The sequence below is a fragment of the Ochotona curzoniae genome, unplaced genomic scaffold, assembly GCF_017591425.1.
Source record: "Ochotona curzoniae isolate NIBS_2020 unplaced genomic scaffold, NIBS_Ocur_1.0 patch413, whole genome shotgun sequence".
Lineage (NCBI taxonomy): Eukaryota > Metazoa > Chordata > Mammalia > Lagomorpha > Ochotonidae > Ochotona > Ochotona curzoniae.
Genome location: NW_024466988.1, coordinates 8,739 through 29,305, shown reverse-complemented (window position 1 = coordinate 29,305; position 20,567 = coordinate 8,739). Strand labels below are relative to the sequence as shown.

General features: G+C 56.8%; 1 protein-coding gene across 6 annotated transcripts in view; it reads left to right on the top strand.

The window, feature by feature from the left end:
• The window catches only part of LOC121167650 (regulator of G-protein signaling 3-like), an 84,312-nt gene extending 65,780 nt beyond the window's left edge, over positions 1-18,532 (top strand). For 4 of the 6 annotated variants that reach the window (XM_040997189.1, XM_040997191.1, XM_040997190.1 and 1 more), the window contains 6 exons: positions 6,838-7,812; positions 14,402-14,451; positions 16,574-16,675; positions 16,987-17,048; positions 17,536-17,702; positions 18,319-18,532. In XM_040997189.1, the coding sequence (XP_040853123.1) occupies positions 6,838-7,812; positions 14,402-14,451; positions 16,574-16,675; positions 16,987-17,048; positions 17,536-17,702; positions 18,319-18,504 (1,542 nt within the window). In that variant the 3' untranslated portion in view covers positions 18,505-18,532. Of the gene's footprint in view, positions 1-4,397; positions 4,646-6,837; positions 7,813-14,401; positions 14,452-16,143; positions 16,479-16,573; positions 16,676-16,986; positions 17,049-17,535; positions 17,703-18,318 lie in introns of those variants that run through there. The other 2 variants (XM_040997194.1, XM_040997197.1) reach the window with 2 other exon arrangements.
• Positions 18,533-20,567: the final 2,035 nt, after the last annotated feature.

Below are 20,567 nucleotides of genomic sequence, written 5' to 3'. Positions count from 1 at the left end.
GGAAGTGGGTGTGTCTGGGCCAGGCAGTGGAGGAGGTTAAGAGGGGCATAGGGTGGAGCCTACATGTGAACTGGTGCCTGAGCCAATCACTCAATCCTGGGGCAGGAGAGGCCCAGGAGCCTGATGAAACATCAGTTATCCAAGGCAGAGGTTGCACACACCCCTGCTGTGACCTTACTGTGTTTCAGACAAAAGAGCTGGAGAAGAAGGGTCTTTGGGTGCTGTGTGGTGTGGGCCTCGATTGTGAAACTGCTCTCTTGGCCTCTTCAACACCATTAAAGACCTGTTGATCAAGACCTTGGGAGAAGGGACCTGGCAGGGGCTGCATGTTCCCAGAACCCTGGCCTTGGGGGCCCCCTACTGAGTAATGAGGTATCTCCAGCGGGCCTCCAGGGGCCAGTCCTTCTGGCCTGGACTTGTCAGGTGGCAGGGATGAGAACGGGGGTGGGTGAGGGAAGTGGGTTCTAAGAGGGACCTCCTGTCACCTCACTTCTAGGATTCTGCCACCCAAAGTGTTGCCTTCTCCCCACACTTTTTGAACTAGGGCAGGAGATCTCACTGGGTGTTGGGATTGCTTTCAACAGAATGTTGTACAGTCCTACCCAGTGTGGTACAGTGAGACCCCGATAGACCTAGGAGCTGGGAAATGCTTTAGGGGGACAAAGTTTTGGCCTGTGGTTATATCACCCCCTCATCTGTCCTCCCTCTACTCCTGCAGCCAGGCCTCTGTTTATTGGGAGCAGGAATGAGGAGGGCCCTGTGGTGCTCCATCCTGCCCTAAGGTGGTGCCTCTTGTATGTGTGAGCTTCCTGGTACAGAGGGTGTAGTGTGTATGAGGGGAGATAGCCCCGTCTGGGTCCTGGGCAGCATTCTAGTTGTGATCCTGTTGCGTGACCTTGGGTGTTATCACCTCCCTTTCGCAGGCCATGGTTACCTGCATGCTCCCTAGAATTATCCAGTTTCTTGTGGAAGTGCAGTTTCTGCTCTGGTAAGTGTAGTTTGAGAGTCTGTGTTTTGTCCAACTGTCTGCGGAGACTGCACTCATGGTTCACAGGCTACGTTTTGAGAAGGGGAAGTCCAGGGAATTGTTTGATATTTGCTGAATTGCTCATTTATTCATCCATTTATACCTCATCAAATACTAAAGGAGAAGAGTAGTCAGATGTGAAGCTGGAGAGAGAGATGGACCCACCAGGAGTTTCCCAGGGATGCCGGATTTGCTTTTGACCCAACATACCGGGAGGCATATCCAGGTCTAAGGCATGGGAGTGATCAGGTTTGCAGTTGGAAGCTTCTCCTGACACTGGCATTGCATAGAGAACCACTAGGGTGGGTTTGGACCAGCCCAAGGGGATCAGTGTCGTCTGAATGGGAGAGGAGGATCATCTGCAGGGCAGTTGTGGCAGTGAACTTGATGAGAGGGCTCAGTTCATTTTGATTTCTAGAGGTGTTCTGGAAATACAGCAGAGAATACAGAGTTCTGGCGTAGACTCTGTCCCCCAGCACATTCAGCCTGGTCAGCAGGGGAGTGCCTACGACTTTACAGTGGCCAATGAGGAGGATTTGGTGATGGACCAGGGCTTCGGTGGCCAAGGGAGAGGAAGAGAGAATGAAACACCAGTGCCAGGCTTGGGCGACCATGGAGGCATCGGACACAGGAATGAGAGTACTAAGGGAACACCTAGCAGGTATATCCAGCTCTGTGCTGTCCATTCCACCCGCACGCTCATGTCCCTTCCTGGTATGGGGCATTTGTCTGTGCTGCCCCCGTGTGCCCTCCATGGCCAGGGAGTCTGTTGTTTCAGTGTCTGTGTTGTTCCACATGGTGGCTGTTCCCAACACATGCCACCCTTTCTGTCTCACAGCATCTTGGGGTTTCCTTGACGTTAGAGATCATGGTTTGTATTCACCCCATCACTTATGTGGGTGGCAACTTGATTCAAGTGTGTTCGTTCCTTCCATCCTGTAGGCAACATGCAGGCAGGGATCCTGTCTTTCCTATTTCCTGCAGCACCCGCTAAGCCTAGGACATTGTTGGGGTACATGGCTATTCTGTGAAGATTTGCTGAGTGAATGCTTGTCTGCTGGAGCTGGCTGGCAGTGGAGACTGGAGGGACCCACAGCTAGATGATGCAGAGGGTGTCAGTAGACTGGGATAGGTGCATGCAGGGGTGAGGTGGGAGGTGTCTGGAGCAGGTCTTGAAGGGCAGGCTGTAAAGCCTGTGACAGAGGGCAGGGGTCAGCAGATGGGTCAGAGGAAACCAGGGAGATGTTAAAGCCAAGATGTACCAGGTTGGCCATGCATGCTTACAGGTGCCAGCACTGCAGAGCTCCGAATGTACCCTAGCTCCTTTGTTCCTTTAATAAACTCTGAGGGGGGTGTTGTCCATCCCATGTTAGCGCTAAGGAAAGTAGGCACCGAAGGTTAAGCCCCGGCCCCTCCGGCCCATAAGTGTGAAGTGGGCTTGGTGCCAGAGCCCTGCACCTTCCCAGACTCTGCTCTAACTGTGCTGTTGGGGTGGGAGGCAGGAAAGACATCAGTCTAGTAGGTCTCTAAGGTGGTGGCCGAGGCTGGAGGAGAGCTGGGTGGAGGCTGGGCCAGGGAGGCTGACTTCCTGGAAGTCAACATGGAGCCAGGGCCCAGAAGCTGGTGACCCAGCATGCCCTAAGCTGCAAGGAACAACCCTGAGCATAGAAGTGGAGCTTGGAGGCCGAGCACCAGCCAGGAGTGCCTTGCCACTTTCTCAAGTGGCTTTCTTGTCCACAAAGCACATACCTGCCCCTTGCAGGCTTGGTTCTCTGCTTTACTGGTCCTGCTGAGCAGGAGGTGTCTTCTTGGCAGGAAATAGCCAAGTGATCTACAAACAAGCAAATGCCAGGTGAACTACCAGCCTGGCTTCCTGGCTCTATGTCCTGTAATCTTTCTGTAGAATCCCCAGGGGCCAAGGGCCACCCTGAAACCTGCAAACCCTGGTTGACCCCTGCCCCGCCATCTCCATCCCTGCCCCTGGTGCAGGAAGTGGTTCTGGAGGGCAGATACTGAGGCTAAAGCCGGCACCAGCAATGCAGCTGATGAATCATCAGACGAAGAGAGAGAGCTGCAGGTTGTTGTAGCAGCCAGCAGGGCCAGCACCGCACAGTTGCTGCCTGTGTGACACTGGGCAAGTCATTTCCAGCACCCACCGGCACCTCTGAATCGGGGTGCAGGATCCCAGCTGGTAGGAACGCAAACTCTGGGCATCGGTCGTTCCAGCCTGCCCTAGCCAGTGCTGAGCTCTGGATTGGATTTGGGAGAGGATTTGATTAGATCCTAAACAGCAGCTCCACTTAGAGGGCCTGGTTCATTTCCTGTGTGCTTCCAGCAGGCGAGACCTGCACAACATTAACCCCGCTCCCGCCAAGCCAAACAAGTGAAGGGCGAGGGAGGGTGGGTGGTAGCAGTGGCGGCATTCTTGGGGTAGCAGGCTGGCCTCTCCCCGAAATGTTCTGGCTAAATGCTTGCGACCCCAGCCTATGGCAGCTGCAGCTCAGCTGGGTGCCCTCACTGTCAGCACCACTTCCACCAGAGCCCACCTGCAGACCAGTCATCTAATCTTTGTTCTTAACCTAGGGTATAGATTGTGCGTGACACCAGTGCCTGCCTTGGGGCCTGCGAATGACCGAATCTGCATGAGCATGTGCACGCGTATATACATACACACACCCCAATGACCCTCACCCCACTGCCCCATGTGTCCAGCTCTTGGCAGACTTGCCATAGCACAACTCCTATTCTGTTCCTGTTGCCCAGTCCATACTTGCCATGATTCTGGAACCTCACCCTCATCTCTCCCCTGCACTTGGTACCCCTGGCTCTGCTGTTCCTCTTCTAGCACTGGCTTCCCAACATCTGCCAGGGTAGCTGCTGCTCACACTGCCATACCTGGGATCCCATGCTCTAATTCTCATGATGAGGGCTGTGCGGTGCTGGTGGCCTGCTCCAGTTCCCCTATGCTTGAGGGTCAAAGGTCCCTGGGGATGGGAGAGGAGAATGCATCTGACTCCTGCAGTAGCCTCTGCTTTCTTAGGTAATCTACCTCCTCCCACTCCCCACCACCTGCCTGGGGCCTCAGTGTCCCCACTCCTAATAAGACTCCCAACAACCATTGTGGTACCACATCCTGGGAGTCTGGTGTGCTCTCCCTGGGCTGTGCTCCGGATGAGGAAGCCAGGAGACCCCATTGGAGTTGCAGAGCCAGAAAGTGGTCCTATTTGGGGCCAAACTCCACTTGTGCAGCCCGATGCAGCTGGGCACCCAGACAGCCCTGCAGGTCTGGTGGTTTCTGGGTCTGCGTGTGGGAGCGGGGTGGGGGGAGGTGGGGGAGGTACCTGCTGAGCAGCACTTCCTCTCCTGGCTGTTTGGTTTGGCTGCCTTTGGGGCAGGGTTGGCCCAGGCAGGCTGACTTGCATTTCTGGTTTTGGGGCTGCACTGCACTTTCCCCGGGGGGCTAAGAGGGCTGCTGGGAGGGGCCTGGGCCCCACCCTCACTGCCCAGGAAAGGGGAAATGTGGCCTGCTCCCCTTGCAGTGTGTTCCCCAAGTCAGTTTGTTTCAGGCCTCCTGGGTGCCCAGCTGCGGCTGACTTCCTTCTGTCCTTCTGCAGGCAGGTGGGGATCTGCCCTGTTGGGGAGCTGGCTGCAGGGCTGGTTGAGTTTACTGGGGAGGGGAGAATGCTCTCCATTCGCAGGGTTGGGGTTGGAGGCAGAGGGTGTGGTGGGCAAGCGGCAGGACTTACCTGACCTCAGGGCCTGAGATCCGATCAGCCCGATCAGCCCGTGGACTCACTGCACTGGGCAGTTTTGGGCAGATCCCTGGGTCGCCAGCCAAGTGGGCTGTCCATCTTCCTACCTGTTCAGTGGGGGTGAGGGGGTGGTCTCTCCCCACCTGAGAGCATCCCAAGGGTACTGGAGCCCAGGCCTGCAGTTCCAGCTGAGGACTCTGCATTAGGCATGACAGTCTGTGAGCCTGGGAGTTTAGCACAGTGTTGCTTCCGGTGGGGGTGAGGGGTATGGGGAAGATGTGCCACGATTTGAGGTCTTTCACCACTTCAGAGCATCTCTCTAGCATCCATTTTTAACATGGCTGTGGCTGTCACCTCCACCACTGTCACTTCTAAGAGCTTTGTATTGTCCCATTTTGGAGGTGGAGACTTTGAGGCCAGGAGGGTTAATGACTGGCTCCACCCAGCCCCGCTGGTCCCTGGGCCGCTCAGGACCCTGGCCTCCCCATCTATGCTGCTCATGTTTCAGGTCTGTGATTACGGGGGTCTGAGGCTTTCCTTGGTGATCCCCTCCCAGTTACAGGGGGAGGCCCAGAGCTGGAGAGCCACAGGGTCAGTGGGCACTTGTCTCGAGCCTGGGAACCAGAGCCCAGCATGTGTCCTTGCTGACCTCGGCCAGGTCGTTCAGGAGCCCAGCTGTCTGAGGTCTGGGGCTTCCAGCACTTCCTCCTTGGCCCAGCTCCACTTTCACTTTCACACTCCTGGGCCTTGGCTCCTACCCACGCTGTTTCACATCTGCCCTGGGGTTCCCAGGTGCCAGGGTGGCCCCCGACATGTGCATAGCACCCTCCATCTGCCCTGAACCACTCGGCTGGGTCACCTACTCCCAGCTGTGAGGCCTGGCTGCGGCTTCAGGCTCCTCAACGACCTCAGCTTCCGGCATGGCCTTTTGACCTCAGGGTGGCTAAGTCACTGCTGGGGTAGGAGGGGGCTCAGTTTTCCCATCCATCAAGTGGATGTGCCTAGTCTCCACAAGCAGGAGCTCTTGACCTGTATTCTGCATGTACTTCAAGTGCGTGTGTGTGTGTTTATCTCTGCACACACAGGTCACACCCCCATGCATCACTTCTCAGAAGTGTGTGTAGCTCTTCCCCACCATTAGTTCCAAGTGGCTGCATCTTCCTGAAGGATGGAAAGTCCTTTAGGGCTCCGAGTAGTGTTGGCTCCACTGTCCCAGGGCCTTCCACTGTGATGGGGTTGGGGGCGACCCTGGGTTTCTTCCATAAGTAAAACCTGCCACTGGGAGCCTGCAACCCCCTCCCATACCACCACTACCTTCCCCACCGGGCCACCAGGACTGTGGGGAAGCAGGAAATGCTTTGCTTTTTTTGTAGAATTCTTGAAGTTTTCCCCCAAACAGTTTAGAAATGCGTGGGTGGATGATCCTACAGGGGGAGGTTCCATGTGTCTGTGACGTCTAGGTTAGTCCAGGTGTGGGCAGGATTTTAAAGTTCTGGTTTCATTCCAGTTTCCAGTCTCAGAAAAAAAAAAAAAAAAGACAGTTGACATTTAGAGTGAATTCTTTCTTGAGTGACTCACCGGGAGTTTTTTTAAACCTTGGTTTGGGAGACACTCCGTTTGGCTGGGCTCGAGACTCGGCCCCTTTGTGACGTCCCGGCTGGAGGTTTGGTTTGCGTCTGGTTCCCAGCTGCCTGGCTTCTCTCACTCAGAGAGAGAGTGTTACCCCTGTCCTCTTCTCTGTAAAACGGGAACAGCCATGTCCCTCCTTCCTGGTTCCCTGGCACCTACAGCAGGAGCAGGCCATCTGGCAGGTTCCACAATCTCTCCTTCCCCAAGTGGTCACTGTGGTGCTGATAGAGCTGACCTGAGCTGCAAGGACTTTGTGTTTCCAAGGGGTATGGGCTTCCAGGTGTGGAGGCTGCAGGATTCCCTACAGGCCGCTGTGATGTCACTACACGTGTGCGGGGCAGGGGAGAGGTGGGTGGGGATGGAGAGGGAGGCAGCGTTGTCGGGGGGGACTTTTGGTTCTAAGCCTCTCTTGTGTGCTTTGTTTCCCAGATGTTTGAGGCAGAAGCAGATGCGAAGAGGGAGATGTCCTCAGCTGAAGGCAAGGGGCCGGCTGCTGAGGCCTCCCCACCCAGCGAGGATGGCCAGGAACCTCCTCTGGAGCCAGACCAAGCCCTCAGCCAGGACCCATCTGTGGGGCAGACACCTGCTCCTGGTCCAGAGTCCCCATCCAGCGGAGACATACCCACCTGCACAGAACCCTCTCCGGGCCAGGAAATCTCACCAAGCAAGGACACCCCGCCAGCCCAGGACCCCACAACCCTCCATGACCTGACTGTTGGTCAGGAGCCTCCTCCCAGCCCGGACCCTCTGCTCAGCAAAGCTGCCCCTGCAATCCAGGAAGCCCCTGCCCAGGACCTTGCACCCCAAGACCCACCTCCCAGCCTTGCCCCACTAGTTGCTGAGACTCCTGCTGAGGAGACCCCTAGCACCAGCACTGCCACTGTCGCAGCTGCCACTGGGGACCCACCAGCAGCCCCTGGGACCCCGCCTGCCACCTCCAGGCCCGCCTTCGTGATCCCGGAGGTCCGGCTAGATAGCGCCTACAGCCAGGGGGCAGGGGCCGAAGGGGGCAGCTCAGATGAGGAGGAGGATGCAGAGGAGGTGGAAGATGGAGAGGAAGGCGAGGAGGGTGAGGAGGACGAGGAAGAGGACACCAGCGATGACAACTACGGGGAACGCAGCGGGACCAAGCGCAGCAGCATGATCGAGACGGGCCAGGGTGCCGAGGGTGGCCTCTCGCTGCGGGTGCAGAACTCGCTGCGGCGCCGGACGCACAGCGAGGGCAGTCTGCTGCAGGAGGCTCGCGGGGCTTGCTTCTCCTCTGACACCACCCTGCACTGCTCGGATGGTGAGGGCACCACGTCCTCCTGGGCCATCCCTTCACCCCGCACCCTCAAGAAGGAGCTGGGTCGCAATGGTGGTTCCATGCACCATCTGTCCCTCTTCTTCACCGGGCACAGGAAGGTAAGAAGGCTGGGATACAGGGACGCCAAGGGGCCCAGGATTGTGGGGTCTGTACCTTCCAACCCCTCACCAAGGAAGCTTCTTCCCATTGGATGGAGGAAAAAAACAAGGTTTAGAGGGACCAAGGGGGCAAAGCCTGGATTTAAACCCACCATTTTAGGATTCTAGATGGTGTGTTTTGCCTCTATCCCACTGCTGGTCCCCACAGAAAGCAGAACAGGTGTGACCTAGCCAAGGATACCACACATTTGGATTTTAAAATAGCTGAGGAAATTTTTTTTTTTAAGTTGCAGTTTAGCTCTGGTTCAGGCCAACCAGTCTAAAATCCCATCAGCCAATAGCAAGGAGAGTGGCAGGTGTTCCTTCTAAGCACTCTGTCCACTCATTTTCACAGCAGCCCATGCTATAGAGTTTTTCTTTGCCTTTTTTTTTAAAAAACAAATAAGGAAACTTAGGTACAGGGAGATTGCCTTACTCTGTCCAGCCTGGTTACAGTTTATAAATCTGAGCTGTGGAGTCGGCATCTGGTTCCAGAGCTAGAGCTCCTAGCCACTGCCATGCTGTGTGCCTGGGGCAGGTCTTTATAAATAGATGCCTGTTGATGGCCTTCCTGCTGGGTGCCAGGCCCTGTGCATCAGAGGCCATGGAATGTGTGAGGCTGATCCGAGCCTGCGCGCTATGTGGCTGGGGAGCAGCGGTGGGGGTCTGCAGCCCACCAGCCGCTTGGAGTGTGGGCTCCATCCCTTACTAAGCCCTGTGGTGTTGGGCGAGTTTCTCATCTTTCTTAGCTTCTTAGGTGCCTTTCCTGGGAAAGGGGACTGCAGAGGGGAGGGTTACCAGCACTCGTGTCCCTGGATGGTTGAGGACAAGTGGGAAGAGGCTGGTGCCCGTCAGTGTTAGGGATGCTGGCACAGGCCCTCTGGGGCAGAGTGGGTCCTGCTCTTACATCAGCAGGGTGGCCGGGGCAAGGTGTGTATTGGAACACCTGTTGTGAGGCCAGAGCTGATGAAGGTGTTGGGCCCAGCAGGTGCAGCTCCCTCTAGCAATCAGAAGTTCTGGGCCCAGGGGACAGCCCCCTACTCCAATGCTGCGCAGCCATGCGGCCTTGAAGGTTTGACAGTAGACAGGCTGAGGCAGGTGCTAGCCCCCTAAAGAGCAGGTATGGCAGAAGCCCAGCACTACTCCCACACCCACCCTTGCCACTGCTGCCATTCCTTGCTCCAGGCCTGGTGCTGGCATACTTCCTGCTGGGTGGGAACATGGCTGAGCAGCCTTTGTGGTGTCTTAGCCACCAAGTAGTGGGGCGGACATGGCATTTGGGAGGACACCTGCTCCTGAAAGGGGCTGTGAAATTTCAATGCCACCTCTGAGGCCATCATTTGAGGCAGGTGCTACAGAGGAGTCAGGAACCTTCTGCCAGGCAAGGCCTCAGCTTCACTGCCCTCTAGAAAGTGGCTGTGGCCAGGGCCCCACCCTACTTTGAGCCTCCAGGGCTCTCTCCCCACCCCAGGACTCCAACAGTTCTGTTCCCCTGCCTCGGCCCCTTGCTAGTCTACGTCTACACATATTCACCGTTGCACTGCTGTGTAGTTCCCCAGCTCTTGTTTCTGGGACAGATATTTCTGCCTCCTGGGAGAGTAGTGGGCCCCCTCCTGTCTCCGCTTCCTCCTTTGGGCCACCGAGCTTCCCACCGCCCTCCCTCCCCCATCCCCCCTGCTGCCTCTTGGCCTGCCACTTCCTTTCTCAGGCATGAGTGGCCAGCGAAGCTGGCAGGGACCTCAGAGGCCGCCTCTAGCTCTGTGGCGGCCGCCCTTCTGTGTGACTTCCCCTGACCTGGTCCAGAGTCCTTGTCATTCACACCTGCTCCCTCCAAGCTGTCAGCTTCACCAAGAAACCTTTTTTTTTTTTTAAACAAGGAAACCAGACTTTTTTTTAAAAAAGCTTATCTGTTTGAAAGGCAGAGCAACAAAGGAAGAGACCAGGAAAGGAGACTGCTTCATTCTCCCAATGTCCACATGAGCTGCAATCGAGCCAGGAGGCAGGAACTCCATCCAGGTGTCCCATGCGGGTGACAGGGGCCCAAATGCTGGACCTTCACTGCCACCTGTCAGTGGGCAGTAGCAGGAAGCTCAATTAGAAACACAGGCTGGGCACTTCATCCCAGACCCTCTGTTGTGTGATGTGGATGTTGCACATGGCAGCTTAACTCCTGCCCCACAACACCTGCTCCAAGATATACTCCTTTGTCAAGAGCAGAGGAAGCCTGGACAGGACAAATTCTTGGCCTTGTTGCCTCCCCCACATAGCAGTGGGCCCTGGGCAAGTGTCTTCCCACTGCCCCCCACACCCCGCCGCGCCTCAGCCACCTGGCTGGCGAAAAGGGTGTGGCCAGAGTACCTCCCTCCTAGGTTACCTGGAAAAGGAAGTGACCTGCCGTGGCTGGGGTGTTTGTGGCAGCGCCTGGCACACAGTGCTTCAGGCTGCTGAAGCAGAGGAACAGGGAGAGCAGGGGCCATCGTGGTGACAGCCCAGCTGCCAGCCTGCACGGTGTCACAAGGCGGGACCAGCGGTCCTGCAGCAGTGGGAGGAAGATTGTCTCTGGCCACTCAGCGAGCAGAGCTGGACATTGGCCATACTTGGTGCACACCCCCGCGGCTCTGCCCTACCCACCTCATGCTGCCAAGGAACCAGGGTGGGCGGTCAGCAGGGGCAGAGCTATGTATCCTGAGTGACTTGTCACAAGTCGGAGTGTTGGACACCAGACAGGCCTTAGAGTTGCTCTGCCCGGTCCCCTGAGCTCAACCCCAGGAAGCCCCCTAGGTCACCAGGAGTCATCCAGGCGGGGCTGGTCCTTGGTGCTGAGTTGGGTTGTCTCCTGGCTCCCCCTGCTGCCAGACCCCTGGAGGCTAGCGGGGGAATCCCAGGTCTGCATGGGGGTGGGGAGCCTGGGAGAGGCACTAAGAATGTGAGTGTGGGGGGGGGGGGCGGGCTGGGTAGTCAGGGAAACCCAGGAGGGCCCCGGCTGCTGTCATGGAATATTCCAGCCCAGTCTTTTCTGGCCATTCTCCAATAGTGAAGCCCTTCCCTGGCGGTGCTTTCTGCTTCCCCCACCTCCAGAAACTCTGACAGTTGGGGAATAGGAATGGTGGAGGAGGCAGTCGGGTCAGACAAGGGGACTCCCAAATGCCTTCCAGCCCCAATACCTTCAAGACCTTTAAGCATCAGGTTTTTTAAAAGCTAGAGTGGAGTTACTTCCATGTCTGCCCTTTTAAGGACAGCTGCTGCATGGCTGGTGGCCACTGTGGCCAGGTGAGGACTGGGACCCCACTCACACAAGGGCCCGGCTCTGGAGAGGGACCCAGAATTCTCTGCCACAAGCCAGCTGGGAGAATCCAGGCAGGGCCCCAGATGTGGAGTGGGGGAAGAGGGCAGGGGTTAGGTGAGATATGGCAAGTCCTCAGTGTCTGACTACAGAAACAGCTAGCACCTGCCGAGTGCCTTCAAATATGTAGAGCACAGCAGGGGCAGGGACACAGCCATGAGTGGCTTTAATTTCCAACTGAAACAGAGAGAGAGGGCATGTGGCTGAGCAGAGGGCAATTAGCTAACGAACGAGCCAGGATGCCAAGCCGCGCAGTTTAGAATCTGCACCCTCATCACTGTGGTAATTATAGTTGTAATGACGGTAAGATTCTAATCATAATTCTGAGAGGCCAGGAGTGCCGGGTCCCTGGAGAGGCGGTGCTGGCTGAGGCCACAGGCTCCAGGGCCTTCTGCCTAAAGAGGGGCGGGTGGCTGCTTCCGGGCTCCCCTCCATGGCCTTTCAGTGAGCCAGGGGCACCAAGTGAGAGGAGCAGTGGAAGGAGAATGTTCAGAGATGCCATGGGCAGGGAGAACCTTGAACACCTCTGGCTCCTAAGGCTGGGGTGACAAACTCCTAGCAGACCTGGCGTGTCCCTAGGGCTGCGAACCAGACTCAGTCATTCCCTCTCGGTCACTCATCATCCTGGTGCACAGGCGCCCCTGGCTACCAGAGGGGGGGATTCCTGCGGCCTGACTATTCTCCCAGGCTGCTTCAGCTCGGGCCAGGACCTGCTGAAGATGGTCTGCTCCCAACCTTAGAAGGAAGAGCCCGTTTTCCCAGCAGAACTTAGGCTGGGGCCGGTGGGCAGGGCGGGAGTGGCCCCCAGGCCCATTGTGTGGGGCCCATAAAGTGCGGAAGCCGAGGTTAGAATGGGAGGAAGCCGAGTGCCTGTAGGCACTTTCCCACGGGTGGGGGTTTTAAGCTGCTGCAGGCGCCTGGACAAAGGACACCACACTTTTACAGAGGACAGGGCTGGGCCACAGGGGCTGGGACTTTATCCTGATGAATCTTCTAGCAGGACACCGCTCACCCAACTTAGAAGGTGGCCATGGCCAGAATTTTGCTGTTGCTACAAAACCGGAAGCCGAGAGCCTGGGACACATCTCGCGTCACTGGAGCAGGCCTCGCCCAGGTGGTGTGTGCCTCCATGTGCACGTCCACATATGTGTGTTTATAACTTCGCTGTGGCAGCATTCTCAGGCGAGCGGCACTTTCCCCGCCCCCATCCTCCAATCTTTCTTTAGAAATGTCCACACTGTCCCTGTCCTTGTCTCTGAGGAGCAGTGTCCTCTGGTGGAGGAACACTGGCCTTGACTTCAGACCTGGAGTCCTGCTCTGTTGCTTCCTTGCTGGGCATCCTTGGCCACATGACTTAACGTCTCTGATCCTCTTCACATAATGGAGTTACTAGGACTGAGCACCTGGGTTATGCCCATTCCAGGGTGTGGCCTGTAGATGGATCCATGAAAGAAGGTACCATGCATCTGTCTATTTACCTCTATGTATGTCCTTTCATTCATCTATCCATCCTTGGGTGGGTGCCCCACTAGCTCCACTTGCTGTCCGCTGAGCGTGGGTGTCACGGTGAGTCAACCGTGCCAACCCTGGTAGCTTTCTGTGCTGTCTGAGGACACAGGATCTTCTACCATCTCTGCATATTTTCTGGGCTCCTGTGCTGGGGTAGCATTGCCAGGGCCCTGGGTCTGCCCTGGAGGACGACGTCTGGGCTCAGGCCGAGCCAGGGAGGCGGGCCAGCCTGCAGAATATGGCAGCAATTGGAGTGGTCTGGAGGAGAGACTGCTCTTCCAGAGGGTAGCCAGGCACTGACCACAGCCAGGGCAGGGGGCGGAGTGGAAGCTGTGGGCTGCTGTGGAGTTACAGCCCTCTGTATCAATAGTGTAGTGGTCTCATAATTTGTCTCTCCAAGTCTGCTTCCCCTGCGCAATCCAGGCATCTGGCCCATCAATGCATTTGACTTACTCTTACTGTTGGCCGACCAACAGAGACCTTGCCCATGGGGATCCACAGCCAAGTAGCAAAGGCAAATTTGGAACAAACCATTGTGGGTGTGGTGGGGACACAAGAGAGGTGAAGGGGCACACCTTTGTTCCAGGGGTCAAGGAGAGCTTTCCAGGGAAGAAGGCATTTGCACTGCTCACCCTAAGCCTAGGTATTACTTGAAGTTGGGTCCTTAGGAGCAAAGGGAGGAAGAGAGCCACAGAAAGCACCTAGAGGAGCAGTTCCCGTTGGCCCCTGAAGGCATTGTTAGGTTGGAAGGCGTGGAGGAAGTCTGCCGTGGGGCTGCAAGCTGGGTCAGGTTGAGCTGGGTCAGGTTGCAGGACTTAGAGACCCACTACAGGGAAAGCCCAGGGGCTGGGCTGGGCTGCAGAGAGCGCCTAGGGGCCGGCTGTCTGCAGAGAGCAGAGGGACTTGGAACACTTGTAAATGGAACTTTCTGGGATGGGCATCTGTCCTTGTGTTTAAGCTGCGGCTTTGGATGACTGCATCCCATGTTGGAGTGCTGGGTTCGAGTCCAAGCTTCCCGTTGATGTATACCCTGGGTGGCCGCAATGATGGCTTAAGGGTTCAAGTTCTCTGCCACCCATGGGGGCTCCCCGGATTGAGATTCCCAGATCCTGGGCATTTGGGGAGTAAAGCAATAGATGGGTGGCCTCTTTGTCATCTCCACCTGCTTAAGACAAGTAAACAAATAGATATTTTGAAACCTGGCCCTTTTTTTCCCCCAGACCTTCAGATGGCATGCACTGTCATTGCATGGAGTCTAGCTGTTGTCCACAGGGTACTGGGGATCCATGCAAAGTGTGAAGTATGAAGGCAGGAGAGGTGCTCTCCACCCATGGAAGGATGCACGTCCTGCCCTGAGCCCCAAGTGAATCATCTTAACTGCATTTTTAGAAGTTAAGGAATAGAGGCAGAGGGACAGTGACTGTCCAGACGTCCTGCCTGCTGCTGCCACTGCCGATGCATGACAGTGCTGTGCCACATGGCTTCTGCCCCACAGGCCAGGGTCCTAGATGGGTCTTGAGGAGGTCCCCTGAGGCTGGAGGCTGGTTCCCAGTGGTGGGTCTTCCTCCCTCACTTGTCCTTTCCAGGGTGGATTCTCTGAGCACCTGGCTGGCTGCAGGAGCAGTATGGCCCCTGTGCCTCTTGTGGTCGGGTTCCAGGCCCTCCCGCTCACTGCACATGTCTATCTTCTCTCTGCAGATGAGTGGGGATGACGACGAAGCCTCCAGGAAGAGAAAAAGCAAAAACCTGTACGTTGGACAGATGCATGGTGCCCTCTGCTGGTGATTGGGGAGGCTCCCAACACCCTCTTTCCCTGTCCGAGGGCTTCTCTCTTCTCCAGGGACACTGGCAGGGAGAAGGGCTGTGCAGCCCCAGACACTGGGACCGAGATTAGACAGTGGCCCCAGGGTGGGGTTGTTGGGCCCCTGAGCATTCTGAGAGATGCAAGTTGCTGGTTCAGTGCCTGGAAGCCACACTGCACCACAGGCAACTCGCCAGATTGCTCTGGCGCCCGCCCAGCTTTTGGGCCCGGCAAGGACTTGAGAAAGCACCCCCCCCACACACACACACTCCATTGACTATTCTAGAAGTTTTCCTTTCCCCTGGAGCTCTTGAGCTCTTGAGTGCAAACTGTTTTGCATATGGCCAGAAGGGGGCGCTGCTAGCCCAGCTACTACTAGCCCAGCCCAGCTGCTAGCCCTTCTGGTCCAGCTCAGGTCTTGTTATGCTTTTAGAGGTTTGTTGCAGGTGCTCAGGAGCAAGGTTTTGGGAGTACTCCTCAGGCCCTCTCATAGCCCCAGCCCCGAGGCCCTCCAGGGAGCGTCTAGAAGCCCGCAGTACCCACCAAAATACAGAGATTGAGTCAGTGCTTCTCAGATGTTCACTGGGATCCTCTTCCCACGAACTGGCACCCATATGGCATCCCGGCACATACAAGGTGAAGATTTAGCCACCAGGCTAGGGCGCTGGGCTCTGCCTGAAAGCTTTTTGATGTGAGCTTTTTCCTTGAGTCCTGGCAACAGCCCCAACAGATGGTGCCACTTGCTTCCCTGCTTGACAGCCAAGCAAGCTAAACAGAGAGGTTAGGGTGCCTGACAAAGGACACACAGCAAGGGAACTGCTGGAGCTGGAATTGAAACTAGCCTCTCCCTCCTCCTCCTCTTTGTCCTACTGGTACCACTTCCCTTATATAAGGTGTCCCTGGGGTGCTGGTGTTGTTTGAAGTGTCATTGGCTTCCGAATTACAAAAGCTACAAGCATACACAACGCATTTGAAGGGTTCATGATCTAAATTCTTTGGCACTTAGCCTTGTGATTCAATAATGAATTTTCGGTTTAAACTCAGTTTCCATTGGCATTTTCCACCTTTTGTCAAATGGAGACAAAAAGTAAAAACCGTATTTATTAAAATGCTTCATTCGATTTATTCTGATTCAAAAATCATCGAACCAAACATGTGTTCTAAATGAAGTAATTAAACTTTCGAGTGACGTTCTTTGCAACTGGATGGGATTTGGCTTTGGGAAATTATCCAAACTTAAAAACTCCTGACAGTTTGAAGACCTGTGGTAGATTGAGGATTCAGAGACAGTTATCCACTACCAGCAGAGTGTCCTCTAGGCGGTGTCCACTGCAGGGGGACAGTGACTGGAGTCTGGGGCATTTAACCCCTTCCTCGCTGGCAGCTTCCCTGCAGCTGCAATCTGCTGTCTGCAATGGGAGTGGCCTGGCTAAAAATGGTTCTTGGTTAAAAATAGCTGGTCCATTCCTCCGCCCCCCTCCGGTGGGCAGAGCCTCTGCTCCCTCCCAGCAATTTGCTGACTTTATTTTTCCCTCCCCCTTCCTCTTGTCCACCCCCCGCCATTGCCAGCTGCCATGGAAACCATGGAGGCTGGTGACAAATAACTGGGTCTGGCTAGGGGCCGGAGGCGGGGCCCAGAAGCCGTCCTGTGCAGACACATGCCCCTTTCACAGCTGCCTCTTGGTTCCCCCTCCTGGTCCCTCCCATTTCCTGGCTCCTCCCGTCTGAGTCCCGGCCCCAGCCAGCCAGCCTGCCTGGGAGTCCAGTCATCGGAGCAGGCTCCCAGCGTGCGTCTGCAAGACCGCAACTTACACCGCTAGCTACCCGCTCAGACAGCGGGCTGGGGAGCAGGAGCCAGAGGGGGTGCTCCCGACAAGCTGTCCTGGGGCCCAAAGCTGGGGGCCCTACAGAGATGCTGCGGGGCATGTACCTCACCCGCAACGGGAACTTGCAGAGGCGACACACCATGAAGGAGTAGGTGGCTGGTCCCTGCCCTTGGCCCCCTTCTCCACCCCCGCCCCGCCTGGGGTGCCAGGCTCACCAAGCGCTTTCTCTGCTTTTGCCCCCAGAGCCAAGGACATGAAGACCAAGCTGGGCATCTTCAGAAGGCGGAATGAGTCGCCTGGGGCCCAGCCAGCGGGCAAAGCAGACAAAATGATGAAGTCTTTCAAGTATGTCCTCACTGGCTCCCCGGGACCTTCCTGCTCTCCCCCCTCCTCCCCCCCGCCTGAAGAGCAGCAGGGCTGGGCACTTGGGCTACAAAGAAGGGGCTCCCCGCATGTGCTGGGTTCCACTTTGGAGAGTTGGAGGCTTGAGGGAGCATGCCCAGTCCCCAGGGTCCAGGGCACAGGTGGGGCTGGAGGTGGTGAGCACCCCATGAAGGATGTGGACTTCCCCCGGCCCGTGCTCCCCCATCCCCACCCCAGGCAGCTAACAAAAGGCTGTAAGTGCCCCCTGCTTCATGGAATCCCCTCACCCTCAGGCCCACCTCAGAGGAAGCCCTCAAGTGGAGCGAGTCCTTGGAGAAGCTGCTACTTCACAAATGTAAGTGGGGTGGCCTGGCTGGTTTTCTCTCTGGGTTCTGGGCTCGCTCTTTTTTCTTCCTGTCCGGATCTATAGAGTGGCCCAGCACTGGCTGCCTTGCCTCTTTGCTGCCCAGGCAGGTGTTGCTGCCCCTGGCCACATACCCTTGCTCTGGCCTTGCGGCTGGCTGCTGCTAGCCCCTTGCTGTCCGTGGGGGTGGCCTTGCTTGCTGGAGGCCATTTGGGACCTGTGTGTTCAGGCCCAGAATAGCAGTAAACATTTCCCCATACTGAGGGCATGCAGCCAACCCAGGGTGCCTATTGTCTGCCCTTTGCAGGACTCTTAAGAGACACCTGGGATACTGAGGCGCACACGGTCCTCTAATGAGGCCAGCACAGGGCCACGATAGTCTAACTGCTTCTCCACCTGTGCTCTTCCCCGGGGGCAGGGGCTAAGGGCAGGTGGGACTGGCCACACCTCTTACCCAGGGCTGGGCTTCTCCTCACAGATGGGTTAGCAGTTTTCCAAGCCTTCCTTCGCACGGAGTTCAGCGAGGAGAACCTGGAGTTCTGGCTGGCCTGCGAGGACTTCAAGAAGGTCAAGTCACAGTCCAAGATGGCAGCCAAAGCCAAGAAGATCTTTGCAGAATATATCGCCATCCAGGCGTGCAAAGAGGTAGGGCTCTAGGGGGGCCCCTTACCTCCAAGTCACCACTGACCAGTGGAGCCCCAGCCAAAGGGAGGTAGCCAGCGACTCAGAAGGGGAGAGGGTGGGCAAGAGGCAGAGGGACTCCCCGATGCTGGTCACTCGGGGTGGTGGTGGTGGTGGGAGGCGAGGGGGCACTATCAGGGGTAAGGCCCTTGCTATATTCCTTCGGGGCTAGGGGCAGTGACAACATACCTAATTGGTTTTGTGGTGTTCCGAGTCCCTGGTTGTAGCAGCAAATTGGGAAGCCTGGGTTTTCACAGCCCTGGGAGGTGTGTGGTCATTTCTGGCTCGCACAGACAGCCGAGGCCCAGTGCTTTGCACTAATCTCTTTAGGGTCCTGAAACCAGCAGCTGCACTGCTGGGCTGGGAAAGCCCTGGGCAGCCAGACCCCAGCTGGTTGTTTCCAGGCTCTGGGAAGTCTGCCACCTTGAGACAGGAAGGGGTGGAGCCGGGACTCTAACCTGCAGGTGGCACTAACTGGGGCGAGGTGGCAGGGCAAGGCCGGGAGGCGAGAGGCTGCACCAGCCCCCAGGACTGCAGTGCCTGAGTCACAGTCCTGACCCCATCCCCTCTGCCTGTGCAGGTCAACCTGGACTCTTACACACGGGAACACACGAAGGACAACCTGCAGAGTGTCACACGGGGCTGCTTCGACCTGGCCCAGAAGCGCATCTTTGGGCTCATGGAAAAGGACTCCTACCCTCGCTTCCTCCGCTCCGATCTTTACCTGGACCTCATAAACCAGAAGAAAATGAGTCCCCCACTTTAGGGACCACCGGGATGGAACGCAACCTACATACCAGGCAGGCTGAGCCCTGCACCCACCTGCCTTCCTTCCCCCTGCGACAGAGGGGACGAGGAAGCCCCCTGAGGCTGAGGCTGTCTCCTGAAGGACAGATGGACACTTGGTTGCAAGGCCTGGATCTAGGGAGACCCAGGCCGCTGGAAGAGTAGAGGGACTGGCCCAACTGGGTTCCCCACTGCCCTGGTACGAGGGGGTCCAGGGGCCCTGGCCAGGTTGGCCGGAAGCCCCAGGCTAAACCAGATCTGGAGCAGCTGCTCCCGGCTGCAGAGACTGTGGAGACTGCATTGACCAAGTTCCTCAGAGAGCTGGCTGAATGGGCAGGAGGCCGGGGCTCGGGTTTTGGGACCCACAGGGGATGGCCGGCGCTCGGCAGCCCAACTCCCTGCCTTGAGTTCTATTTATTTAAACAGTAGCTGGATGCTTGGCCTTGTCCTCCTGTGCTAGGAAGCCCTTGCCACATCAATTTTCCCCCTCATTTCCAAGTGCAATATTTTAACCAATGCCTTGTGAAAAGCCACCTGGCTTGCCAGGTGGCTGCCAGTTTCCAGTTTCAGGGCATTTGCTGGTATCCGGCACCAGTGGTGGCAGCTGGGCCTTCTAGACTGATGAGGCCTGGAGGGGCATCTGCACGGGCTGAGCTCCTGCTTGGGACACCTGGCACCCCTGGACAGTGGGGTATTGCTCAGCGGCTCTGGGCAAGCATGGCACCCTCGGGTCGCACAGTAACCAAGTACTGGAGCAAATAAAAGGCCTGTGTTACTTCTTGATCTCGACCCTTCCTGTATGTTCCTGGTCTGGAACCTTCTGGGGGGCAGGGGAAGAACAGCTACAGGTGAACTCCACAGATCAGCTGTTCCTCGCTGCTTATGTTCCCATCTGGCGCTAGGTGCAGCCGTGGGAACAGCTCTCTAGCTGCCTCTTCCACACGGGGCTCTGTGCCAAACTCAACCCACCTGTTGGTACTGGGGGTAGGGAGAGGCGCAATCCCCATTTCATAGATGAGCAGAATGAGGCACAGGTCATTTTCCAGGGTCACCTAATCAACAGGTGGCTGGGCTGGGTTCAGTGCCACAATGCGTATGCTCTGCCAACCATAGGATAGAGCCCAGCCTGGCCATGCCCCTGGCTATCCCAGCAGCCTTTGGCAGCTTTTTGTGTGCATCTCTGCCTGCTTTCCAAAGCCACTTGCAGGTGGTGCTGGGGTAATCTGTGGAGGTAGACAAGGGCAAAAATCTCAGGCAGACTTGCGGAGATTTGAACACAGAGATGTTGCTCATGCTGATGGGGGGGATAGGAGCTGGGACTTACAGGGACTCCAGTATTTCTGCCATTGTGATTTTGCTTCTCCTCTTGTCTAACGAAACAGGAGATGCAAATCTGGGAAAGGCCTGACTCCAGGGCACATTTCCAGGGGCTGAGGGAGGAGGGGACAAACTCAGACTCCTCCTCTACAAGAGGACAGAAGAGGGTCCAGAACCCAGGCCATGCAGATGCCAATCCGGCTCCAGATGCCCACACATCCAGCCTTCCAGGGCCTGGTATGGAGACCAATTCTGTCAGGCTGACTTAGAGCTGTGGTTGGAGGCTGTGCAGGAAGGTCTGGGCACTGTCTGTGCGCATCTTATTCCCTACCAGGGTCCTGGGCTCAGGTCCACCTGCTGGGCCCTTGGAAATGTGGAAGACATGGATGCCCTGCTGCTCTTCCCCTGCCCATACCCCCGAGTTGGGTACCTGCCTGCTCCTCTGCGCAGTGACAGGATCACAAAGAGTGGTCTCTAGAGGCTGACAGGAGAGCCAGGGGCTGAGCGTTCTGTGTTGTAGGAGCTTGACAGTCCTTGCTCCTGCTCCCAGAGCAGACCCTGGGGACTGTCCTCCCTGTCTCCTCGCTTGAGAGCCCTGCTTCAGAAGCACTTGCTGCATGCCCACCTGCCCCGCAGACAGCTCTCATCCCTGCTTGCTGACTCCCTCCATGGTTAGCCCATACCAAGCAGTGGCAGTCAGGTGACTCCTTCGCCTGTCAGGGTACT